At 44.2% G+C, this 26,226-nt stretch overlaps 2 protein-coding genes across 2 annotated transcripts; both read left to right on the plus strand.

The window, feature by feature from the left end:
- Positions 1-4,218: 4,218 nt before the first annotated feature.
- On the plus strand, positions 4,219-21,689 carry LOC101353063 (transmembrane domain-containing protein TMIGD3). Its single transcript, XM_023734932.1, is given in 7 exon segments — positions 4,219-4,916; positions 13,283-13,311; positions 13,314-13,388; positions 14,958-15,305; positions 17,792-17,858; positions 18,576-18,679; positions 20,794-21,689. Coding segments are annotated over 7 exon segments (1,044 nt in total). The 5' UTR covers positions 4,219-4,566; the 3' UTR covers positions 20,865-21,689.
- On the plus strand, positions 6,604-7,708 carry LOC111821252 (adenosine receptor A3-like). Its single transcript, XM_023734931.1, has one exon. The coding sequence runs from the start codon at positions 6,626-6,628 to the stop codon at positions 7,328-7,330; it is 705 nt and encodes a 234-aa protein (XP_023590699.1). The 5' UTR covers positions 6,604-6,625; the 3' UTR covers positions 7,331-7,708.
- Positions 21,690-26,226: the final 4,537 nt, after the last annotated feature.

Consider the following 26,226-nt stretch of genomic DNA (forward strand, 5'->3'; position numbering starts at 1 on the left):
CTGATGGATGGTTCTTTCTGTCCTAGGGCCCTCCTGGGAGCACCAGTCACACCAGTGGCCTGTCCTTGCAGTCGTCTCTCTGCTTCCTCCATTTCTTCAAAACTCAGAGCAGGCTCTGAGCCTACATTATACTTGTGTTCTGTCCCCATAGTCTTGGCTGCAACTTTCTTTTCCAGATCTGAGGTCAGAAACTCCTACCGATAACATAGCAACATCAACCCCAGGGGCTTCTTGTACTTGTGAAAGTGTCCCATGATCACATGCTCATTCACTCAAACCTTGTAGCCTGGTGGCTCAGAACCTGGGCTTCTGAAGCCAGGAGCCTGGATTTGAATGCCAGCTCTGCCACTTGCTAGCTGTGCAACCTTGGGCAGTTTACTTAACTCTTCTGAGCTTCAGCTTTCTCACCAGTGATGGTAGCATCTTTTTCATCAGATAGCATGAGAGGGTGCAGAATGAGATCATGCATGTAAAATAGTTAACCATGGGAGCTGGTGTAATGGAAAGTGCTTAGTAGGTCCTAGCTGATTTATTGCTCTTGTTGTATATCCAGGGCCAAATTTATGCCAGCTGGTTCACTGGGACACTTTCCTATTCATTCATTTATCAAAAATGTATTGAGTGCCTACTACGTGTCAGGCATTGTGGGAAGGGTTAGGAATGCAGAAATAAAAAGTCATGGTCTCTACCCTCCACGAGGTTAGAGGAGAGCGTCTATAAACACAGTACAGTGGGGTCTAGGAGGGGAAGCTGTGTGGGAAGTCTGCAAGGTCCTGTTTGAGAACAGTGTTGGAGGAAAAGTGAGCCATAGTGGACAAGGAGAAAGGCCTTCCAAACCAGGGAGGCAGAATGTGCAAATGGAAGAGGAAGCCAAAGCGAATGCCTCTTTGGGGAGCCACAAGCTGCTCAGCAAAGTTGGAGCATAATTCCTGTGGGGAAACCAGGAGACTGCAAAGCCTGGGAGATCTCATTGCAGAGGGTCTGGTAAACCATTCCAAGGAGTCTGGACTTGAACCTGCGGACAACATGGGGGACTTCAGAGGTTTCTAAGCAGGGGAGTGGCGTGCTCAGGTTTGAGTTTGAGCACGACCATTCTGGCCCTCGAGACAGCGAGAGACTCACGCTAGGAGGCCGAGATGGTCATTCTGCGAGAGGTGAAGAGGTGGCGGAACCCAGAGTGACTGAGGGCTGCGCAGGTGGGGGCGTGGGTCACCGAGGTGACCATCACCCTGGCCGATCTGTCCTCTTTCCAAGATTACCTTTTGGTTTCCATTTACAGCGAAAACGACACTCAGAGCCAGTCGTAGGCCAAAATGTCAAGCGATTGCGAAGCTTTCCCTCTTAACTCTCAAATAACCCCTCCTGAGCAGTGAGGGATGCTGCCTACTCAGAAAAGGAGGGAAGGGCTTCCCTTGTTCACAGAAAAGAAGACCTCAAGGCATGGGCAGAAGAGGATTCTGGAGAGAGTGGCCTCAAGTGTATCCCTTTTCCAGTGGGTCATTCCCTCACGGATTATCCTATCCCTATATCCAAAAACTACTGTTGCTAACCGAAAGGTCGGCAGTTCAAATACACCAGCTGCTCCTTGGAAACCCTATTAGGCAGTTCTGCTCTGTTCTATAGGGTCACTGTGGGTGGGAATGGACTCCAGGCAACAGGTTTGGTTTTTGGTTATCTCCACCACACTGCTCTCAGACTTGTGCTTGACCACAAACCTCTTTCTTTGTTTTCCCTAACTCACCTCAGACAGCTGCTTCCAAAAGAGCCCCCTTGTGTACTAGAGGAGAACCAAAGGGTCAAGAATTTGAAAATACAAACTAGTCAGGTTTCCAAATACAAGTGTCAAATCTGTCTCTAACCAAGTCAATACCTTTCCCGTGGGCTGGAAACACATCGCAGGCACTTTTCCTGGCCTCTGCCCCCTTTTCCTTTCTTCAGCTCTCAGTTCCTAGTCACCCTTGGATCACTGTCTTTTTCTTTCCAAGTGTAGGAGCTGCTCAGTGGCCTGACCAGCTCTCTCAAACAAAGAGCAAATGTCTGTGCTCCTGGTCTGCCACAAGACCACTCTGTCCCCCTCAACCTCCACAGATTAGGCTGCGATGGTGCAACTGGGGCTGCCAAACCCTCCAGGAAACCACACCTAAGCTTTACAATCGCCACGACATCCACGCAAGGCGGCTTGCCCACATGCAGGAGGGTCTTTCTCTCACATGAGGTTACTCGGTGCCACTGGTTGTCTGGAAAAGGTGTAGGTGGGGGGAAAAGGTGAATTTTTTCTATCGAGTCACCAAGATTATAAGGACTGCTTTATAGTGGAAAGGCTTTTTTTTTTTTTTCAGTAGCATGCAGCCTTTTGGAAATCAGACTCTGTAAATTCCTCCTCCAAAGCATGGATAAAGAAAGCAGTTGCAGTAGAAACATTTGTGAGAGCCTGCGTTGGAGGCTGCAAACCTTCAGAAGTTCCAGCAGTGCATGGATGCAGGCTGCAGCTAACACACCTGAAAAACACAAGAGCAGTGGACGCGCAGTGGGAGAGGACTGCCGCCTACAATTGGGACAATCCCTAAGGGAGAAATGGCAAGTCCAGCAGGGTTGGTCAGACTTGGACTAACTTGGGATATATCAGGGGGATCCGTGGATGATGTAGAAGCAGAACAACTAAAGAAGAGGACCGAGACAGGACCTGTGCCAAGGCAACTTTTTAGTACCCTATAGAGAAGTGGTTGCTAGTAAACACCAGAACAACACTGTTGTTATCCTTGAATTTTATTTTTGACTGTACATATGTTGATGCTTAAGGAAAATATTATAAACCCCTTAACCCACAGTGTGGGCTTAGGTTCCAACTATTCCTTCTTGCCATCTCTGTAACATGTCTGGTTAAAATAAACCTTTGGGAAAATGCCGAGAAGCACTTGAACTAGATGGCCCCCAAATAACAATTGCATTCAAGTGGGTGGTGCCCAGAAGGTGCTGACCAGGGAGTGCTGTTCCTAGAGCAGCGGTCTGATTCCCCAACAGAGGCCATGGTTCCTGTAGGTGAAGGGGATATGCCACGTGATTATGTGCATTTGTTACCTTTTCCCTCCTTTCTGCATGACTGGTCATCCAGTTGTCCTGTTGCTCTTCAAACAGATTTGACATATGCTGGCTAGAGCCCTGGTGGCACAGTGGTTAAGAGCTATGGCTGCTAACCAAAATGTCAGCAGTTCAAATCCATCAGCCACTCCTTGGAAACCCTATGGGGCAGTTCTACTCTGTCCTATAGGGTCACTCTGAGTTGGAATCAACTCGACGGCAACGGGTTTTTGGTTTAGTTTTTGGGCCAGAAGAACAAACAAATCAATCTTAGAAGAAATACAACCAGAATGCTTCTTAGAAGCAAGGATGGGAAGACTCCGGCTTGCTCACTTTGGATATGTCATCAGTAAAGATAATTGCTAGAAAAAGGCATCATGGTTGGTAAAGTGTCAATGAAAATGAGGGAAACCCTCCATGAGATGGATTGACAGAGTGGCTGAAACAATGGACCCAGACATAGCAATGATCATGAACATGGTGCAGGACTGGGCAATGTTTTGTTCTGTTATACAAAAGATCGCCATGAGTCTGAGCAGACTCAACAGCAACTTAATAACTAGTGTGAGACTTTGTTGGGCACATGGGCTGGGAATGGGAGCTAGAAGGTCAGCAGATGTGATGCTTGTGGGAAGCGGGGAGGTTTTTGCTGTTCTGAGCAGGGACCCCTAGCTTGTCCCTTTGGCAGAGGATCTTTGGTGCACTGGCTGGGTATCAGCTGTCCTCAGCAAAGAGTCTACTCGTGCTGTCCAATTTTCAGGAGTTACTGGTATGCTAAGGAGGAATAACTTCTGGCTTAGATTAGGGGTCTGCAACCCAAGTCCCTTTCTTGTTCCTCCTCTTCTCGCATTTGCATCCTTCTCACGGAATCTTTCTGCTAAGCTAGCACAAAATCAGAATATTCTGTAGTCAGTACTTTCAGCTCCTTTCTCATCCAGTGCTATACTTTCATCTGGTTCCTGAATGGAAGATCTCATGATAAACCTCCTCCCCCATGCCACTCACACCACCCCCTCCTCTGCTCTTTCCATCCTCTTGTTGAGCTTTCCTGCCTGGCTCTGAACTTCCTCTTAGCCCATCTCACTTCCTGAAACACCCCTGAAGAGGGGGGCTTATCTTGATGGAGACTGAGAAGCCCTCCGAGGCAGCATAGGCAGAGGCCTTTAGTGTGTCTGTCTGGGGAGCTAAGAACAGCGGCGCTTTCAGATTCAACCTACACAGAACTGTCCTCCAGGCTTCCAGGAACCCAGGGATGTGTGGCCCCCAGCAGGGCTGGAAGTGATTGCCCTGTGCTGGGCACTGTCTAAGGAGAGGGGAGATCTCCAAAAGAGCACCCCACCGGAGAAGACAAGGAATGGATGAGCTGTGAGTTTTAGACAGTTGCTGCACTTGACCTCTAGGAAGATGTCTGACAAGAGATAGGTTCACTGGGCCACACGGATTCTGCTGGCACAACTGTCACCTGGGAGGCTCCTCTGGGAAAGCAAGATGTCTGTCAACAGCACGGCCCTGACGTTGCCCAGCATCACCTACATCACCGCAGAAATTCTCATCGGGCTCTGTGCCATAGTAGGCAACATGCTGGTCATCTGGGTGGTCAAGCTGAACCCCAGCCTGCAGACCACCACCTTCTATTTCATTGTTTCCTTAGCCCTGGCTGACATTGCTGTTGGGGTGCTGGTCATGCCTTTGGCCATTGTCATCAGCCTGGACATCATGATCCATTTCTATAGCTGCCTTTTCATGACCTGCCTGCTGCTGATCTTCACCCATGCCTCCATCATGTCCTTGCTGGCCATTGCTGTGGATCGATACCTACGAGTCAAGCTCACTGTCAGGTAACCTGTTCGAAGAGGGGTGCAGTAGGGGCAGTGATAAAAGTTCCTGGGAAATGGGGCTACAAAGTTCAGATGGCATACTTTTTGAGTGAAAAAGAACCTGAATTGGCCCCCGAGCTTGAAAAGGGGCAATATATATATATTTCCACTATCTGGTCTGTGAGGAGTTTAAGAATGTGAGCCAAGGCTCAGAAACTTGCAACAGAGGAATGCTCTAATCCATCTCCATTGATTAATGGGTGTCTGCTTGATTCCTTAGGGTAGCTAAAGATGATGACAGCTTAATGCATTTTTAATTAGTAAAATGTTCTCGAGTTTTAAAAATGATGGAAACCTTCTAGATAAGCCGGCAGATAAGAAGATAAGAAGTAATAGGCTGATGGTTTTGTTGTTTCACAAATGTAGGCGATTGTTTTAACTTTGCTTCCTATTCTGTGCCCACCCCCATCTTGAGAAAGGGCTCTTTAGAATGAATATATATATACATATATATGTATGTATATATATATATATAATGTGGGTATTTCTTCTTCTGTTCCTTTTTCTTCTCTCTTATTTCCCAAAATAGTTGTCTGTTGCGAAAGTAGTACCAACCTTTGTGTGAGCAAGTGAAGAGAACAGACTGCCCAGTGGAGAAATCCATTTCCCCAGGTGTCCTGAACTTGTCAGTCTTACGGAAAGACCATGATGAGGGAACTACAAACAAGCTTTAGATACAAACAAGTCTGGGTTCAAATCTCAGAATCTTGAGATCCGACGGGCAAGTTATTTAAGTTTCTCTGCCTCAGTTTCCTCATCACAGTTAAGATGCTTTGAACTCAGACTTATTTGATTTCAATTTTAGCTCCACCACTTCTAGCTTGTACAAGTTACTTAACTTGTCTGTATTTCATATTTTTTCACCTCTAAAATGGAGATGATAGTTGCACCTTCCTCATAGAATTAAATGAGTTAACACATGCAAAGCTCTTAGAAAAATGCCTCCCACATAGTGTATGCTCAATAAGTGACAGCTATAACTACTGTTGTTTTCATCATTATCATCAATAAAATGAAGATTAGCATAAAAATATCTCCAGTTTGTTGTGAGATTTAATTGAGATAAAGTCTACAAAGTACTTAGTAGAAACTCGAAAATATTAGTTTCCTTCTTGAAGTCTGTAGAGGATCTTGTCAGGAAGGACCGTTTAAGGAGAAATGGTGACTCACTGGGTGAGCCTTTCAAGGTCCTTGACACACTTTAACACAACCTTTGCATCTCCACTGACTCATTTAACAGCACTTGGAGCAGGAGCAGGCACAGGTAGAGGAAAAGTGTGGGAGAAGCATCTTATAGTTTATGAGCATCAGCACAACAGTCAAACAAAACAATGTATAGCACAGCAGGCAACTATGATTTGAGAAGACCATTTCTCACCAGGTAGACAATTCAGGAGACTTAGATAAATCTTACCTCCCAGGAATCAAAGAATTCTTGGGCTGGAAATGGAGCTACGAGTTGGTTTTGCAAGCACCTGACTCAAGGTAACATATTCCTAATCCATTCTAGATAGGACTTCTTTAGAAAAGTCCCCAGAGAAGTTGGCTGGGTTTTTTTCTAATCATTGTGTTTTCATCTTGTCTTCATATTGAGTAGAGTTTAGCTGTAGTCACCATAGAATATCAATGCGCTTCTCTCGGAACAGCAGATTGGGTAATTAAGAAAGTGCATGCTTATCTCACAATCTCGCTCTTTTACTAGTTCCGTTTCCCTCAGTCCTTTAGCAATTCCTGCCATGAACTCATTGGCTCTTTTCCCTTCAAACAGATACAGGAGGGTCACCACTCAAAGAAGAATATGGTTGGCACTGGGCCTTTGCTGGCTGGTGTCATTCCTGGTGGGATTGACACCCATGTTTGGCTGGAACATGAAAATGACCCCAGGGTACAACAGAAATGTCACCTACTTTCCATGCCAATTCCGTTCCGTTATGAAGATGGACTACATGGTCTACCTCAGCTTCTTCACCTGGATTTTGATCCCCCTGATTGTCATGTGTGCTATCTACCTTGACATCTTCTGTGTCATCAGGAACAAACTTAATCAGAAGTTTTCTAGTTCCAAAGAGATGAGCACATTTTATGGACGGGAATTTAAGACAGCTAGGTCCCTGTTTCTGGTTCTCTTCTTGTTTGCTTTGTCCTGGCTGCCTTTATCCATTGTCAACTGTATTACCTACTTTGGTGGTGAGGTACCACAAATTCTGCTACACTTGGGCATCCTGCTGTCCCATGCTAACTCTATGATGAACCCTATCATCTATGCTTGTAAAATAAAGAAGTTCAAGGAGACCTACCTCTTGATCTTCAAAGCCTGTGTGATTTGCCGGTCCTCTGATTCCTTGGACACAAGCAGTGAGCAGACTTCTGAGTAGTTATCCATGGAAGATTACCTTCGTATTCAGATTGACCTTCAGATTCAACAAACACTTGAGGGCCTATTCATCTGGGCCAGGGGATTTTACATTCCTTGATTCCTTCCACTGAGATGGGGAGCATTTGGCTGGTTGCCCCTAATGGTACCTCCCCTACCCTCTTCCTCTAATGCAATTTTCTAGAGGCCTGACTTGAAGACAGTGCACTATTGTTGCTACTGCTTACTGTGTTCTTCCTTCCCGTACAGAAGGAGAAGTCATGGAGTGTGAAGGATGCCTCCTTGACTTACCTGCTGGCTGGACATGTAGTCAGTTCCACTCCATTGCAGCTTCTGGGAACCCTGCTCTCAGCAGATGTCCAGGAGATGTTGGGAGCTCAGTGTAAGGAGGACTTAAACTGATAAATCACCTGTGAATGTATTTGAGTGAATAAAAAATTATAGCTAACTGTTGCGTGTAGCTGTTTGCTGGGCGTCAGGACCACTCGGGGCTTGGAGACCCAGCTGGCTGCTCCTGGCACTCAGCCTGCTCACTACCTAGAGCCACGTTGGGTGTTCATCTGTGTGAATTATGGGCTTCTTGTCCTTCCCCAGAACACCATGCCCCTTATTCCTGAGCTGACCAGAACATTTGCCAACTTTATGAGCCATTCATCTATTGTTAGAGAAAGAATGATCCTGTCTCTGGAGCTGAGTCCTAATCATTTGTCCTGGTGATTCATTTTAATGGGAGCAGTGGGGGTAGGGCAAAAAGGGACAATGGCTCACTATTATTTACTGAGTACTTTCAATGCACTTAGCACTTTGCATGCATTATCTCTTTTTGTCCTGACCATCTGGGAGGTAGGAGCCACTATTATTCTCATCTCCATTTTGTAAGAGAAAAAACTAAGCACGGAGAAGTTAAGTAACTTTTTCATAGTCACATAATTAATAAGTAGTAGAACCAGGATTTTGGAGCCCTGGTGGCCCAGTGGTTAACTCTTGGCTGCTAACCAAAAGATCGGCAGTCAAACCAGGATTTAAACAAACCTTTGCCTTATGTGAGAACCCTCGCTTGTTGCCATCTGTTCTCAGACATGAAAAGGAACGTGTAACTTCTCCAGAGTCCAAATTATCAAGCTCACGTTATGTATAATTAGCAGCTAGATTGGTATAAACTATAGTTGGTACACTTGAGCTGCCGGTTTTTTGCCTTAGCTATACTCTTAGGAGGGACCAGTCCCTGGAGAAGGACATCATGCTTGATAAAGTAGAGGGTCAGCATAAAAGAGGAAGACACTCAATGAGGTGGACTGACACAGTGGCTACAACAATGGGCTCAAGCATAACAACGATTGTGAGGATGGCGCAGGACGGGACAATGTTTCATTCTGTTGTACGTAGGGTTGCTATGAGTCGGAGCTGACTCGACGGCACCTAACAACAACAACAATACTATCTAAGTAATCAGGATACCAGACAGTTACAGAGTGCCAGTCACATCATTCGAGTGTCCAGTGTGGTTCTGGAGATTCAAGGTGACATCTCTGGTTTGGTCTACCCAAATTTGCAATTGTGGATTTTTACTCCCAGGACAAAATATTAACTTGGCAAGACCAACAAGATGGAGATTTCAATTAAACAGTGTTAAAGAGGATAAGTGTATTTGAAAATGTTTTTCATTTAATTCTTAGCCATTTCTGCAAGTTTTTCCTAACTCCAGTAACTTAGGCCAAAGCCCGATAATCATATTTAGCTTGTTAAAATTTTTTTTCAGCAAAGGGTCTTTATTCCTCTTCCTGGTGGCCCCAGGAAGAATCAACACTATCTGGGAAGTTTAAAAACTTTGAATCTACTTTCTTACTAATGCCAAACAGGGTTCATCACCCGCTCCTCCGCCTCCCACCCCTAGTAATAATATTCTTAAGAACAGAGGATTTGAACACAACTCCTCCGTCCCTCCTGGTACCTGGAAGTGGGAAATTAGTCTTGACAATTTTTCCCTTAACATTTTAGATGATTTATTTGTTATTTTTTTTAACATTTCTGTTGGGGTAGCAGGAAACCCTGGTGGCGTAGTGGTTAAGAACATGGCTGCTAACCAAAAGGTTGGCAGTTTGCAACTACTAGGCCCTCCTTGGAAACCCTATGGGGCAGTTCTACTCTGTCCTATAGGGTCACTAGGAGTCAGAATCGACTCAAGGGCAACGAGTTTTTGGTTTATTGGTGCAGCAGCATTTTAAAATTTTATTATAATTTTTAAAATTTACTTTATTAATATATTTTTATTAAATAAAATAAATCTTTATTTAAAATTTATTAATATATTTTTAAATACAAGCCAATTAATTTTTTTTTCTTAATGGTGTTTCCTTGTTTGACTCAAACATTTTTCCCAACAATTTTTTCTTAAGTTAAAATGCCCCCACAGGAGGACACACTGGGTTTATTTTGGGACTTTGGGTGACCCTGGCACACTGCTCAGCCCTAGCAGCAACATTTCCCCAGTTGGAGAATTAAGGGGAAGTGCTCTTCAGCCCTCAGGCTCAGGATAACCTTCCCACAAAACCTCTTCATTTACTAACAACCAGGTTGCCTTAGCGATGTTTAGAACCTGCCCTTTCTGGAAACTTGATATAAAGTGATCACTTCCTTCAGAACAAAGCAGCAGTCTTTCCTGAGGGAAGAGACATTATTGGTGCCATTAGACAAGCAATAGCGTCTGAGTTTCAGAAAAACATCTTTCCCTTTCCCTTCTCCCTCTCTCTCTTTTCCTTCTTTATTGCCACTGTTTAGCAAATCCACTGACGGTTTGCAGGAAGATTTTTTTTTTTCCTTTTCTGTCAGCTGGGAGTTTCAGCTGGGAGATAGTGTATTTTACTCGCCCAGAAGCAGCCCGAAAAGTGAAAATGTATTTCTAGTTGGAATCAAAAAAGATGAAGCAAGAATCACTGGTGAGGAGCTTGGCTAGAAGTGGTGAGATCCCCCGCTGGTTTCAGGTTTAGAGATTAGTGTCACCGGAATCTCTCCACAAGCCTCTCTCCTGCCAACGCCCTTTCAGCTCAACAGTAAAGGGGTAACAGTTTGACTTTTATTCCAAAGGAATAAGGTGAGAGACCACCCAGACAAAACCCAGATTTGCTTTCTCCTCCTCCACAAAATTAACTGGAACAAAAGTATATGTTGAGTTTATTCACTGTTTTTTTTTTCCATCAAGTCAACTAAATGCCCGCTCGTTTTCTAGAGAAACTGTCCTTACACATACTACAGCTGGTTATGATGGGAATAGAGGACTTGAGCAGCATCTTGTCCCAACTACTCAAAAGAGAGTGGTGTGTGTGAGTGAAGTCTTTGTAAACTCTACAGTATGCTACAGTTTTACAGTATTATTACTATCGAGGAGCTCTGGTGGTGCAGTCCTTAAGAGCTCGGCTGCTAACCAGAAAGTGGGCAGTTTGAATCTACCACCTGCTCCTTGGAACCCCCATGGGGCAGTTCTACTCTATCCTATAGGGTCGCTATGAATCGGAATCCACTGGACGGCAATGGGTTTGGTTTTGGATATTGCTGTTGAGGAAGCAGCATAGTGTGATACAGTGGCTTTGCTGTGTGAAGTTGGGCAAGTTACTTAAATTGTCCTCATTTATAAAACATGACTAATAATACCGGGTCAAAGTTGTTTCTGTTTGTTTTTTTACTTTTTATTGTGGAGAATTTCAAACATACAAAAGTGGAGAGACTAGAATAATGAACCTTCATATATCTGTCATCCTGCTTTAATAATTATCAACTTCTGGCCAATCTTGTTTCATTTAGACTGCCATCCCCTTGCCCTACCCTGATTATTTGGAATTCTGGATATCAAATTATTCCGTATGTAAACATTTCAGTATTTATTTCTAAAAATATTTTAAAATTACATTTAGTTTTTTGTCATTACCCATTTACCTTCTTATTTATGCATCTAAATAGAGTGAAAAGTAACTGTACCCTTAGGAGGGAGCAACAGAACCAATAACATCAAGTACTAGTCAAGGTGCTAATAGATACAACCATTTATTCTCTGTAACTCTGGGCCTTTCATTTGCTTAAAAAAAAAAAAAAATTGCCATTAAGTCATTTGCTTTAGAATGCTACTTTTTCATGTCTTGTGCTTTTCTACTGGCATGTATCTGCGCACAGTCCATTTCTCTTTCTGCTGGTATTTTCTTTGGTTTCATGGGTGCCATCTCCAAGCAATTCTAAAGTGTGTTTGTTTTGCACGCTTCATTCTCAGAGATGAGTGCTTTAAAAAACTATAACCATACATCTATACTAATTATCTACTGATATGAAACAAATTGCCCCAAAACTTAGAGGCTTAAAACAATAATCGTTTATTATCTTGTGTGGTTCCTCTGGGTCAGAAATTTAGGAGCATCTTGGTTTGATGGTTCTTGCTTTGGGTTTCTTCTGAGGTAGCTGGATCTGCAGTCATCTGAAGGCTTGCTTGGGGCTGGAGGGTCTACTCTCAATATGGCTCTCTCATATGTCTGGCAAGCTGATGTTGACAACTTGGTTCTTTTTCCGCAATGGGCCTCTCCACCGGTCTGCTTGGGAGTCCTTACAACATGGCAGCTGACTTCTCCAAGAGGGAGCAATGCAAGAGACTGAAATGAAAATTGGAGGTCTTTTATGGCCTAGCTTCAGAAGTCATATACCATCAATTCTGCCATATTTTATTGGTCACACAGGGCAGCCCTGATTCAGTTTGGGACGGGACTATGCAAAGTGCATGAATACTAGGATCCATCTTTGAGGCTGGGTATCACAATACCATTATCACATCTGAAAAAAAGTACAATAATTTTCGAATATTTTTAATATTATCAGTGCTCAAATTTTCCCAATTACTTCTTGAATCAGAATTCAAATAAGTTCCATATTTTGCAATTTGTCAATCTCTCTCTTAAGTCCCCAAATCTATAGGTTTCTCTTTCTTTCTTTCTTTTTCATTGTAATTTATTTGTCGAACTCTTAGAGGTTTTTGATGAGGATTAAATGAGGTAATATTGTTAAAACGCTGACCACGATGTAGGCTTGCCATCAGGCTGGCTGCTGGCTCATATGCTGACTTTGTATGAATTAGAGGAAGGCACCCCTTCCTGTAGCAAGGATATTATTGCACAACCTGGACAATTCACTTCTGGCTCCTAGTGTAAAGTACTAGCTCTGGAGTGTGAGGGGTAGTTCCATAATTCAAACTTAAAATCAGTGGTCAGAGCATGTGAGTCCCATAAAGTGTCAGGAGAAGCTGCTGTGCTTGGACACATCTCCCTGATTTGGCCTAGCTCTGTCCTAGAAAGCTTTCAGGAAGTCTGGAGACCATAGACCTGGCTGCTGACACCCATACCTGCCCACTCACATGTTCCAGATGCGAGACACATATTCTACCAGTGGTGTGCATGCTTCATCCCTTGACTCCCACTCCCCAGGTGAGGCTTCAGTGTCCACTTAGGAGTCAGTTAGTTAGGAACCTCCTTACTGAGCGTCCTCTCAGCTGAATAGGAATTGAGCCTGCACAAGTGGTAGATGGACAAGGGGAGTGGCCTCTGGTAATACCTGGGCCAGCGGTGGGACAGAGCACAGATGCACACACAAATGTGCACCAGTGATGGTGTGTGTACATGTGCTCTTCTGAGTGTGTGCAAGGCCTTGTGTGCTGGTGTGGATTTATACAGGAGGGAGATCTCCACTGCTGTTTTGGGCTTCACCAGGAAGTCCGGTATTGTCTCAGTTGCCCCATTCTATTATATAAGTAAGTTTATGTCCACAAATGGCCCCCCAGATTAGGTACCTTGTGCAGTACACAACCTAGGTAACTGTATGTGGCAGTCCTGCTTGCATTCACTGGTTGTTCCATCCTTTCACTGGTCTCTCCAAACAGGATAAAACCATCTTAAGCTCAAACGAATCTATTTCCCTTAAACAGATTCAGGATTCCTGAGATCCCTGAGTACATTCAACTTTCCTGTTGAAGGTTTGCTTCCTTCCGATCATGGTGCTCTTCATTCTACTTTCCTTGGCCATCTTTTCAGGTAAGAGTTGGGTAGGAGCATCTCTAGCCCTCCAATCTATGGTCTTCTTGATGTTGTTCGTTGCCATTGAGTGGATTCCAACTCCTAATGACCCCATGTGTGCAGACTAGAACCGTCCTCCATAGGGTTTTCAAGGCTGTGACTTTCTGGAAGCAGATCACCAGGCCTGTCTTCCAAGGCACCTCTGGGTGGGTTTGAACCACCAACATTTCAGCTAGCAGTTGCACCATCCAGGGACTCATGGTCTTCCTAGAGACCTTGAATTTCCTTCTCCTCTCCTACCTTGAATCTCTGCTTGTTAGCTCTAACTAACAAAGAGAAGATAAAAGGAGGTGAAAATAGATCTTGTCCATGTTAGTTCTTGGTCTTAGTTCTGGTAAGAGGGTGTGTAGGGAATTTGAAACCCTTGGTTAAATTAAGGGCTTCGTATTCTCTCTTTCAGTTTAGCTAAGTTCCCCTTCCCGTCCCCCTTCTCCCTCAAAAATGCCTGTGCAGATATGTGAGCACAGGTCTTACCCCTTTCTGTCCCTACCTGGTCCCAAAGATGAGACTCAGAAGACTGAGCTTAGGGCCCGCTCTGCCGCCTCCAGCTCTGTGACCTTTGAGAGTTACTGCACCCTTCTGCATCAGTTCCTGTGCCTGTAAACTGAGGATTACATCATCTTCCTTGTGGGGTGGTTAGGAGAATAACATGACATCAAGGATGTGAGCCTGCTTGATAGCATGGTCCCAGCCACTCTGAGGCACAGTTAAGGCAGCATTTGAAGGGTCCCCAGGACACATCTGGAAGACCGAGAGGTGGATGGGCTCTCCTGAGTCAGACATTTCCCCAGCCACAGTCAAGCTGGACATGGTGTGCATGATTTCCTTATTATGCAATATACTGTGATGTTAGAAGTGCCCCACACTGGTCTGGTACAGAGGAAATATGGTGTTTCTAGCCTCTAAAGACAGAAACTAACTTCCTTTGTTGTCAGCCCTGTGGAGCCAGCAGAAGGAAATAATCTTCAACCCTTCTCCTTTCTTTTTGAGGTGCCGTGGCGGGGTGGGGGATAGAGGCAGAGGATCTACTTAAAAGTAAACCTCAGGCTTTTCAAGTGTCCCTGCCAAGCAATGGTGAGAGGCCTTCTACATTCTTGAAGTGAAGGGACCCATTCTTTACCCACACTTAGGCTAGGGAAGAAGTCCCTGGGAGGAGCAAATGGTTAACATCCTCGGCTGCTAACTGAAAGGCTGGAGGTTCGAGTCCACACAGAGGTGCCTCAGAAGAAAGGCCTGGTGATCTACTTCTGAAAGATCAGCCACTGAAAACCCTATGGAGCACAGTACTACTCTGACACACATGGGGTTGCCATGAATTGGAGTCGACTTAACAGCAACTGTTTTTTGTTTGTTTTGTTTTTTAGTTTAGGGAAAGGGACCAACCCAAAACAGACAAAACTTTGTTTCCAGTGTTTTTATTAATTACCCCCCAGGAGGGCAGGAGCTACAATGTGCTTGAAAGAATGATGATGAGTGTGTGTGTGTGTGTGTGTGTGTGTGAGTGTGCATGTGTATGTATTTTCACAGATGCCATGGTCATGGATGAAAAGGTCAAGGAGAGCTTTGTGCTGGACACAGCTTCTGCCATTTGCAACTATGATGCTCACTATAAGGACTACCCCAAATACTGGTGTCGAGGCTATTTCCGGGACTACTGCAACATCATCGCCTTCACACCCAACAGCACCGGCCGTGTGGCCCTGAGGGACACGGGAAACCAGCTCATTGTCACCGTGTCCTGCCTGACCAAGGAGGACACGGGCTGGTACTGGTGTGGCATCCAGCGGGACTTTGCCAGGGATGACATGGATTTTACAGAGTTGGTTGTGACTGACAACAGAGGAGCTCTCACCGATGATTTTTCATCTGAGAAAGGTAAGGAGACTTTCAGGAGTCTAGTTGAGGGCAGCCCACAGTAGTGGATGCTTGTTGGTGGGATAAATATTCACCGAAGCAAGTGAACACCAACTCAGGCCCTCTGAAGGTTCTCTGGGGGGAAACCTAGATCTCTCCCTGCCTCCACGACAGGGTGATTGTTGATGGTGCTGGAGATTAACTTGGAGTTTGGGGAAGAGAAATGTATCTGGGCCCTGGGGAGCTCCTGGAAATTTCTTCCCCTCATGGTGGTCTGGTTCCTGGAACTTGGAAGATGCTCACGGGATCAAACAGATGTGCAATTTCTCTATTGATGAAAAAATGAGCTAAGGTCAGAGAAGGTTTTGAGTTTGCTCTTAAATCTCTGTGCTCTGTGGTTTAGTGTTAGCTTTGAAGCTCTAGAATCTTAAAGATTAGTTTCTTGAGAGGTGGCTGATGCTGCCAAAAGTGACCCAGGCACCTGAAGGAGCACTCTCAAAAATTGTCCATTTAGAACCTCAACTACCACAGCCTCCACCAGAATGAGTCCAGCACAACTAGATGGTGCCCAGCTACCACTACCCACCGACTGCTCTGACAGGGATCACAACTGAGGGTCCTGGACAGAGCTGGAGAAAAATATAGAACAAAATTCTAACTCACAAAAAAAAAAAAAAAAAAAAAAACAAGACTTACTGGCCTGACAGAGACCGGAGAAATCCCAAAAGTATGGCCCCCGGACACACTTTTAACTCAGTACTAAAGTCACTCCTGAGGTTCACTCTTCAGCCAAAGATTAGACAGGCCCATAAAACCAAATGAGATTAATGGGACACACCAGCCCAGGGGCAAGGACAAGAAGGCAGGAGGGGACAGGAAAGCTGGTAATAGGAAACCCAAGGTTGAGAAGGGGACAGTGTTGACATGTCATGGAGTTGGCAACCAATGTCACAAAACAATATGTGTATTCATTTTTTAATGAGAAACTAATTTGCTCTGTAAACCTTCATCTAAAGTACAATAAAAAATAAATAAATAAAGTAAGCATACCAATGTAATACAGGTCAAATAAATATGTTACCAGAGCCATATGGTACACCTTAAAACAAACAAAAACTTAGGAAGTAATTTGAGACTCCTTGTGACATGCATTAAAATATCTAAAATGAAACAAAACAGTCTGTTTAAATAGTTTAATAATTTACGGTGAGGAATATCGTTGTCTAACTGGTCCATGCCCTCTTACTTTTAAGGAGTGCAGTTTACACTAGGAGGCCCTGGGAGGGTGTGGGTAGAACTGGAGCCTATAGGGAGGAATCTGTCCAAGCCAATCAATTGCAATTCTCGGTCAGGGCTGCAGATGCTCACCACATTTCTTCTTTTGAATGCTGAAAAACCTCTTTTTACACCAGAAAACCTCTGCTCTCAGGCAGAGAGCTTCTGGAAGGCACTAGCCTTTTTCTCTTTTTCTCCTATAGATTCTTATTGTTTCCATTTCTAGAAGGGATGTCTTTCTATCACAGTCTAGAGGACAATGCCGGTAGAGCAGACCTAGGAACACAAACCAGAAGAACTTAAGGGAGGTGGTAGGAAGCCTTTGTTCATGTTAGAAAGAGAGCCTTGCTCACACCGGACCCACTGGTAACTCATTCATCCAGCAAGCATTCCTACTGGATGGGCAGTGTCCTTCACACCTAGTGTTTCTACTCTGGTGTGGTTCTGTGTTTACTTAACTGTCTAGCTTGTCCTGAGTTTTAGGTTCCTGATAAGAGAAGTCCCACCTCAATGCCCTCTGTAGTCCAAATGAAGCACAGACTCCTCCTGGGTCTTATCAGAGGAGCAGTGTGGGTGGCCTTGGTGGGACTTCTCCCATTGGGTTTGGGTGGTTGTGAGAAGGATGTGGCAATTACTTCACTTATTGATTGTCCTTAAGGATAGGGACTGGCCCTCTGGTGCCTCTGGTGTTCCTTCCCATGCCCCCCAGCCTGGAACGCTCTGACCGCAGACTACTTCTAGTCCATACAGTGCCTTGGAGTCCTCCAGGTGCGTGGAGTCCAGTGCCAGGGTGCATGGCTTGGCAAGCAGAATATGGGATGGATTGCCACAGCTACTTGTCCCCTCTCCACGTCCCTGGGTAGTGCAAACAGTTAATGGGCTCAACTGCTAACTGAAAGGATGGAGGTTCGAGTCCAGCCAGAGGCACCTCAAAAGAAAGGCCTGGTGATCTACTTCTGAAAAATCAGCCATTGGAAACCCTATGGAACACAGCTCTACTCTGACACACATGGGGTCACCAGGGGTCAGAACCAACTTGATGGCAACTGGTTGTGCCCTAAGCAGGGCACAATTATACAACTGGACTTGGTGCCTCTGCTCTGCCCGGAAGTCAATCAAGGCACCCACTCTCTGGGGATTGAAACAGGGACAGGTAGAGACGCAGCTGGAAGGCAAAGGAAGGGCTTAGGTGTGGGTCTTGCTTGATTCTCAACAAATCCTTTCTGATTCAGACCTTCTAGGCAACAAGAACAGAAGCTGCAGGGCTTCAAAAGTTGTCCAGAAGGCAGATCGCTCCAGGTGAGCTGTGACCTTAGGAGACAAATGGACGCGGACTGTCGTGGGGGTAGGAGAGGGAGGCAACAACAACGTGACATGACAACTGATTTGCACCTGCTACTTTTCAGCTATGTATCGTTTCTCCACCTGAACTATTTATCCTCAGTGTGGTCATTTGGTTTTCCTCGAAGAAGTATGGTTTAGGGCTCTTGGTTGTAAGCATCAAAAATGCCCTCTAATTAAAATGGAAAGGAGTTCATCTTAAGGAGAAAGCAGTGTCTTATGAAATGCACGGGCAGAGATGTGGCCACCCTCAGAAATTGTCGGGAGTGTCATCAGGAATTTATCTCTGTCTCTAATTTGCTACTGTTACATGTGTTTGTTTCCTTTTCTCTCCAGACGGCCTTTTTTTTCTTGTCATGGGAGAAGATATTCATTTGTAAGATATGAGTTTATATCTCCCCCCTTCAAGAAACTCACCAGTCTGAGACTGGATTCTCCTACTCCCAGGCCCAAATTAGTTCCTAAGGAAGGGGGCTTGTTGGCCCAGCTCGATCAGGGGCTCACCCCAGGTCCAATCAAGTGTGGCCTGGGCCCAGGGTCACTCAGCAGGAATGTAGTTGCCAGGAGCTACTGTAACTGGGTGGAGAGAACAGATCCAGAACAGGGACTCTTGAGCAGAGAACAAAAAGGTGGCTTCTTCTAAGAGACGTGAAATTTGTCTGTGATTCCTCCCAGGATGTCCATTCTCATCATCTGCACACTGATCACGGCCTTGGGGATCATCTCTATAGTCAGTCATTATTTGACCAAAAGAAGGAGAAGTCAAAGGAATAGAAGGGGTAAGTAGCAGTTTGGGGTCAGGAATTAGAGAAAACTAAAGGCGATAGGAGCAGCTTTCAAACAAGTGAGTGTCTCCCCCCCCACTCCCCACCTAGTGCCTGGTCCCTTGGAGACCAAAGCAGCCAGTCCATGGGCTGGGGAACATATCTGCTTTAATGGTGACAAAGGCATCCTGAGTGATGACAGAAGGGCACTGTAGTCTTCTTCAGTGAAGATGTGTGTAGAGCAGGGAGGAAGGAGGCCCTGAGACAGCTATACCTGATATCTGGAGGGCCACAGGCCTCTCCAGCACACAAACTTTGAGACGCAGCCTTACTCTTTGACTGAAGGAAACTTTGTACATCTGAAATCAACTAGGAGCCAAGGTCCCCTGAGAGAGGTCAGAAGTAGAGGAGGACAGGCCCAAGGACCTCGGTCCTAGTCTTGAGCCAAGGAGAGGCCCTTCAGCTTTGTGTCTCCTTTTGCCCTTGGGCGATTACAGGTAAAGTCCTAACTAGAAGCTCGAAAAACAGCCAAGCTTCTTCTGTGATTCCCACACCCTTGGTAAGTTTCCTCCTGGGTGATTTTGTCCTGAGCCTTGTGGCCCACAGCTGCCCCGTTCCTATTTAGAGAATAGGTACTCTGTTCAGAGGAGCTGTGTGAATTTGTCTCCTTTTCCCTTTGGGACAGCATCAGAGACACAGGGGCTGGTCTCTCTGTCCAGCAGATCTTCTAGGCCACCATGTGGTGATTCTGATAACTTCCGAAGTAGACACAGAGTGGGAAGAAGGTCAGACACGGACCTCTGTTGGGTCTGTAGATTTTGTTTCTTTTTGTTTTTTCTTTCTTCCTCTTCTTCTTTTTTTAAAAATATGCTCAGAAATCACAAAAACACATTGGGGCAATGAAGAGACTGTAGGCATAACTACAAAACAGTTTGATTCCAATCTCTCTGGAGATAAAATGTAGAAAAACAATGTTTCAGAGAAAGAGCAAAACAAATAACACCTGTTGGGGAAGTACAGAAGAATTTGAAATCTAAAGCCTTGATTGTGAGGTCTGGTATTTCCAAGTGATGCTTTGGCCCTATTGGCCAGAGCAGGAGCCCTAAGAAAGTATTGGCTCCCACAGCATTCCCTGCCTTTTGCCCTTTAGATCCTTTGGAACTGTGGAAGATGTGGACATACCAACCCCTTTCTCAGTTTTGCCCAAGACAGCTCCCTATGGGACACAATTATAGTCTAGATTTTTGCAAAGACCATTGTCACTTCTTTAAGGCGTGGCCTTGGACAACTTTTTACTTCTTGGGGCCTATTTTCTTCTCTATAAATTGAGGACCCCATTCTCATACTCCCCATGAATTTTCATTCATTCATTTATTTATTCAATCAACAAACAAGGCCATGCTAGATGCTGGGGATATAAAGATGAGCAAAAGAAACAACATCTGCCTTCATGGAACTTCTCATGTAGTATGGGAGAAAGATAGACTATTGCATACATACACACACACGTAAAACTGTCAACTAGAATAAGTACTTTGAAGGAGAGACACGTGGTGCCATGAAAGTTGAGGCAATGGAACCCAACTGTATTCCTTCTTAGCAAGGAGTTGTACAACCTGTTTTAGCCATGGCCTGCTTCCTCGCACTCAGGCAATTGAAACATGGCAGCCCAAATCAAGAATTTGGTCCCTTCTAGCTTTGACATACTTGGGTTCTGAAAGAGTACAATTGCATTTATATCACAAAAGCTTGGTGAGAGGTGAATGCAAGCCCTGACCCAAACCAAACCCGCTGCTGGTGAGTCAATTCCGACTCATAGCGACCCTATAGGACAGAGTAGAACTGCCCCACAGGGCTTCCAAGGAGCAGCTGGTGAATTCGAACTGCTGACCTTTTGGTTAGCAGCTCAGCTCTTAACCGCTGTGCCACCAGGGCTCCAGTGCAAGGCCAGTGTACCCAATTTTCCTTTTGACTGATCAGTAATGACATCTGATTTCAGCCCTAAAAACAAACTTTGGTGTTTAGTTCCCACGAAGCCCTGGTGACAGAGTATGCAACTTTTGCTGCAGAAACACTAAGCAGAGGTAGTAGATTTCAACTCAATTGTCCGTTTCTATTCCTCAACAAAGTAGACAACCCTTTGAAGCTCTTCTCAAGTGTCCTGACTCCAAAGGAAATGGCTCATCCTGAACAGATGTGACTGAAGATTTCTTTTATTTCATTTATAAATAAAGTGATGCTACCGTTGGATCACCGTGGCAACTGGTCCACATCTCTGGAACTGATTCTGACCTCGCAGGCATTCTGAAGGTTCTATGCAACCTTGCTGGCAATCATTTGCAGTTAGGTAACAAGAACCGTGTTAGCCAGAACAGCTATAATGGCTACAATCAGGTAGCATCTCAAGATCTTAGTTCTCATGCATTTAATTAGCCAGAAGTGAGAAGAGGTGTAGAATCTGGGTCAGGGGACAAGAGATCGCTTGTACTTTATTTGTTAGCCAATAAATTCCTGACCAGTATTGAATGAACTCCAGGGTATGACTGACTTCTCCTGGCATATCATGGGAAAAGTATTTCTGGAAAAAGTTTCTTTAAAAGTGTAATATTCCAACTCAGTTGTGAATAGGTATCAAGTGCTGTCCTAACCAAAGAAATGAAGATAGATCAAAACAATGGTTCTCAGGCTCTCTTGGTGAAAAGACCATGGACCGTTAATCATGTCCTTTATGGGTAAATGCCACCAGACTGAATAGAGGCTGATTTTGATCAATGAGGAGGAGTGATAACGTAAATGAGATATTCATACAAATCTGGAAACAGAAATCAAAACAGAGATATTTGCAGCCTTTGGGTGCAAGTGAGGTTCTATCATCATTAATGTCATTAATGACCATAGCTCTTAGCCTCCACCTACATGTCTGCACCCTCTCTCCCCATATGGTGTTTCTCCTGCTGTTCCTGGGAGTCCAAGAGTGTTACCACTACTGCCTCTACTCCCTTCATAAGAACCCTGCTCTTCTCGGTGCCATGGTCTCTTCTAATGGGGTGCTGGCCAGCCTCAGCCCTCAGAACACTCAAGGAGCCCTGTGGTCTGAAGCAGGGCTGGCACAGGTAGATTGGCTGTGGACACAATTCTGCATGTGCGCTGCACACTTACCTCCAGTCTCACAAAGCGTTTCATGAACACAGTTCCTTCAGCTTCCACTGTAACCCTCTCTCCACAGGTAGGGAACTCAATGCTACTCAGCAGCCTGATGGGAAGGGATATGGGTGTGGACACCATTCGTTTCCTCCCATCCTTCATGTTTCCACATTGCCCCCTCTTAGAGTCGCAGATCAAACAACATTAAAGCTGCTCTCATTCCCAAAGCCACAAATCAACTCCCAACCCCTCCCCCGTGGACATATAATGAACGCACATAAAGGGGTCGCTAGCTGACCAGTTCTGCCAGTAGAAATCCAACAGAGGCTGTGTTAGGACATCCTACTACACAAGGCAAGATGGCAGACATCAATCTTACACAACGGATGAAGACATCTATAGATGTCTTAGAAGATTTACACTCACCCTATCTGGATAACTATTTCTCCTGAGTATCCTACAGGTTTGTTCTGATTCCATGATCCAGGATTTAAGAGCCTGTTTTCTCCTCTTAATGTGCAAAGATCTTTTGAATCCATGGTCAGTTTTTGTTCGCATTATCCTCCAGCAAGGCTGGTTGCACACCAGTTCTCATGATAGGGAAATAAAAAGCCAGACTTTGTCTAGGGCTGTGCTGTTAAAAATGGGAAGCTTCAAGAACATGGAGGGAAGAGCAATTAATTTGATGTTCCGTTTACAAGTGGATTACCGTAGGACAGTGCTTAATCTTGCTCTTGCAGCTATGTTTATAAGGCACTGGCTCTGAACTGGAAAGCCGATGTAGCTTCTAGGTTCAGGGCTGGCAGAATTGTTTGAAGTCAGGCCAGAGGCTGGGAACCTGGGAAGACCTCCCTGTGTGCTTCCTATAGTTAGCTAATGGGAGAAGACCATGCCTTGGTCTCTGCTGCCCCCGTAGGGCTGGCTGCTCTATAGGACAGACCATTTCTCTAAGCAGTCGTTTCTCTTAGACCCTTTCATGCCCGCAGAAGTCCTACTGCTTTATCAAACCCTGAGTCCACAGTCTTCTCCCTCAAAAGCTAACAGCCAGGAGCAGCTGCTCTCTCTCCAGAATGACCAATCTCTTTTGATCATGTCACCTGACTTTACCTTCCTGGTCTCACTGCCACTACTTGTTGTATGCCGTTGAGTCAATTCCGACTCATAGCGACCCTAAAGGACAGAGTAAAACTGCCCCATAGGGTTTCCAAGGCTGTAATCTTTATGGAAGCAGATAGCCACATCTTTCTTCTGTGGAGCAGCTGGTGGGTTTGAACCACAGACCTCTCAGTTAGCAGCCAAGGGCTTAACCACCGTGCCACCAGGGCTCCTACTTATTGCTACTTATCTATAAAATAAGAATAATAATAATTGTAACTCATAGTGTTTTGTGAGGATTTACTGCAGTAATACATGCCAAGCACTTAGAAAAGCACCTAGGTTATAATAAACCTCAGTTAGTGCTATGTGGCATTGTGGTGTGGCACCAAGATGCAAGGAATTTGAAGTCAGAGGACTCGATTTAAGTTTCAGTTCTGCCACTTGCTAGCTGAGTGACATTGGGTAAGTTATCTCATCTCCTTGAACTTCAGTTTCCTTGTATTAATTTTGTAAATTATTATTTAATGTATTTTTAAAGGAGATTTGTGGAGCCTGCTTCCCTCCCACTTCATTCCTTGTGGTCGGAGCTCCATTAGGATTGCTCTCCTCAATGGCTCCCCATGGGAGGTGGAGTTATCTGTCAGCTATGTGGGTCTGGGAGGAGGAACTGGACATGCATACTCTGCCACTTCCTCTTCCTTTTTTTCTTGATTGGGTGTGAGCAGTTTTCAAAGAGCGTATGATCTTTTCCGCAACTCCTGGGTGCAGGCTGAGCTACTGAATTGGATGTGGGTGGTGCTGGGGCTTTCCCTGGTCCGACTCTGTCAATTGTGGAGTTCAATATTCTGAAGCCCACTTCTCTGCAGCTACACTATACACCATATTCTCCAGTGTCGACTACATTAGTAATAAAGATGATATTTTGGTCTCTACCTGCTGAGCCCTTTGTCTTGTTTCTCCGTTGATTCAGAAGTCAGATGGGGAAGAGGAGCCCCCTTGAAGAGCCTCACCGTGGTAAATGAACAACTTCAAAAGATATCAAAAGGGTTTTTAAGGAAGAGCATGCCTCCTTCCCATCCCTGTCCCTCAGTTACCAAGTTCTTCTCCCCGGGGCAAGCACTATGACCAGCTTGCTCGTATTTTCTTCCAGAGAGATAATAAATATACAGAAGTGTGTGGATATATACTCTACGTGATTGAAGCAAATTCAAAACTCTGTTCATCAGCTTGCACTTGCACTTCTCATTCAACAGTATACCTTGGAGATCTTTCCTTATTAGAACAGAGAGAGCTGCCTCATTCTTTCTAACAACTGCATTGTACTCTGTTCACCAGTGCCCTCTCATGAGTGTTGAGGGTTTTTTCAGTCTTTCACTGTTGCAGAGAGTAGAGCCTAATGGATAAGTGCAAACTCTGGAGCCAGCCTACCTGAGTTTGAGCAGTGCAAATTTGGGCAAGTTACTGAACCTGTTTGTGCCTCCATTTCCATGTCTATAAAACGCAAATAATAATAATTGTAACCTCATAGTGTTCTGTGGGGATTTAATGCAGCAATATGTACCAAGCACTTAGAATAATGCCTAGATTATAATAAGCTGCAGTAAGTGCTAGCCAGTTTGATTCATGCTGGAATTAAAATTACAGTTGATTTTCCACATCTTAAGTAGGATAAATTCTTAGAAATAGACTTTAAAATGTTGTTAGTGATTGCCAAATTGCTTTCCACGGTAGTTGTATCAGCTTACTCTCTCACCAGAAGTGTATGTGTGTCTTGGCTCCCCACAATCTGGCCCACATAGTATGTTGGCAAATGTTTTGAACTTTGCTAATCTTATTGATATTGATGAAAAAATATTATCTAATTGTGGTTCGAATTGGTATTTCTCTTATTAGAAGTGATTTTGGGTATCTTTTTATATGTTTGGAGCCCTGGTGGCACAGTGGTTAAGCGTTTGACTGCTAACCAAAAGGCTGGCAGTTCAAATCCACCAGCCATTCCTTGGAAATCCTATGAGGCAGTTCTACTCTGTGCTGTAGGGTTGCTATGAGTTGAAATCGACTTGATGGCAATGGTTTTTTTTGAGTTTTTCATATGTTTAAGAGCCATTTGTATTTCCTTTTCTATTAATTGCTCGACTTTATAATTTGTCCTTTTTTCCTACTGGCAGTTGATTTTTTTTTCCTATTGATTTATGGGGGCTCTTTATATATTAAGAGAGTTAGCCCTTTTTCCATGAGATGTTTTGCAAACGTTTTCGAAGCTTATAATTTGTCTTTTGATTTTTTAAATGGTATTTTATAAGTCAAGTTAATCTTTTCTGGAGTCTGGGCTTTGTGTCATACATTCAAAGGCCTGATCCACTCTGAGATTATTTTTTAAATTCTCCCATTTTTACAAAAGTACTTGTTTGTTTTTTACTTTGATATAAAAAGTAATATATAGGGATTTTATTTTATTTTTATCTACCTGGCTACCTGTTTTTCACAATATCATTTATTGAATAAACCATTTCCCCCCAAATGATGTGATATGCCATCTTCAACATACTCTAAATTTCCTTATGCATTTTGGTCTATTTTTTAAAAATTCTATTCCATTGATGTATTTATTCATGTACTATTACTATATAGTTTTAATTAGTCATACCCAATAAAACAGTACTTTTAGTTAGCTGTCAGGGCTAGCTGTCCCATATGATTTCTTTTTTTTTTTTAAGAATTTGCCTGGATTTTCTTTCTCGTTTATTGTTTACATAACAACTTCAGACTAAGTTTATCTAGTTAAAAATAATCTTATTGGGATTGTCTATGGGGATTTTTTGGGATTAACATTTAAATTAATCTTAGTTCCCACATAATGTTGTTATGCGTATCTCTTATGCTGTAGCAAGGAGGTGGAAATGTACATTTGAACAGTGCTTTATGCAATACCAACCAGTTGCTGTTGAGTCAGCACTGACTCACGGCTGACCCCTGTGTGTCATTAGGATTACATACCTCAAAGAGTAGAACTGTACTCCATAGGGCTTCAGTGGCTGATTTTTTTGGAACTAGATAGCCAGTCTTTTTCTCTGAGGCACCTGCGGGTGAACTCAACCCTCCAACCTTTTGGTTAGCAGCCAAGCACGTTAACCATTCATACCACCCCGGGAATAGGAACCTCATATTTATATAGAACTCTGGGATGTATAGAGTGCTTATGCATACAGTGTCTCATTTAAGCCTCACACTAACTTTAAGATAAAAGTGTTATTAGCTCTGTTTTCAAGGTGAAGGTAATGAGGCTTATAAAGTTTAACAAACTTGCCCAAATTAATGCA

The sequence above is a fragment of the Trichechus manatus genome, unplaced genomic scaffold (assembly GCF_000243295.1).
Source record: "Trichechus manatus latirostris isolate Lorelei unplaced genomic scaffold, TriManLat1.0 scaffold00073, whole genome shotgun sequence".
Lineage (NCBI taxonomy): Eukaryota > Metazoa > Chordata > Mammalia > Sirenia > Trichechidae > Trichechus > Trichechus manatus.

Coding starts and splice junctions, on each gene's coding strand:
- LOC111821252 (XM_023734931.1), top strand. CDS start 6,626: ATGCTTATCTCACAATCTCGCTCTTTTACTAGTTCCGTTTCCCTCAGT.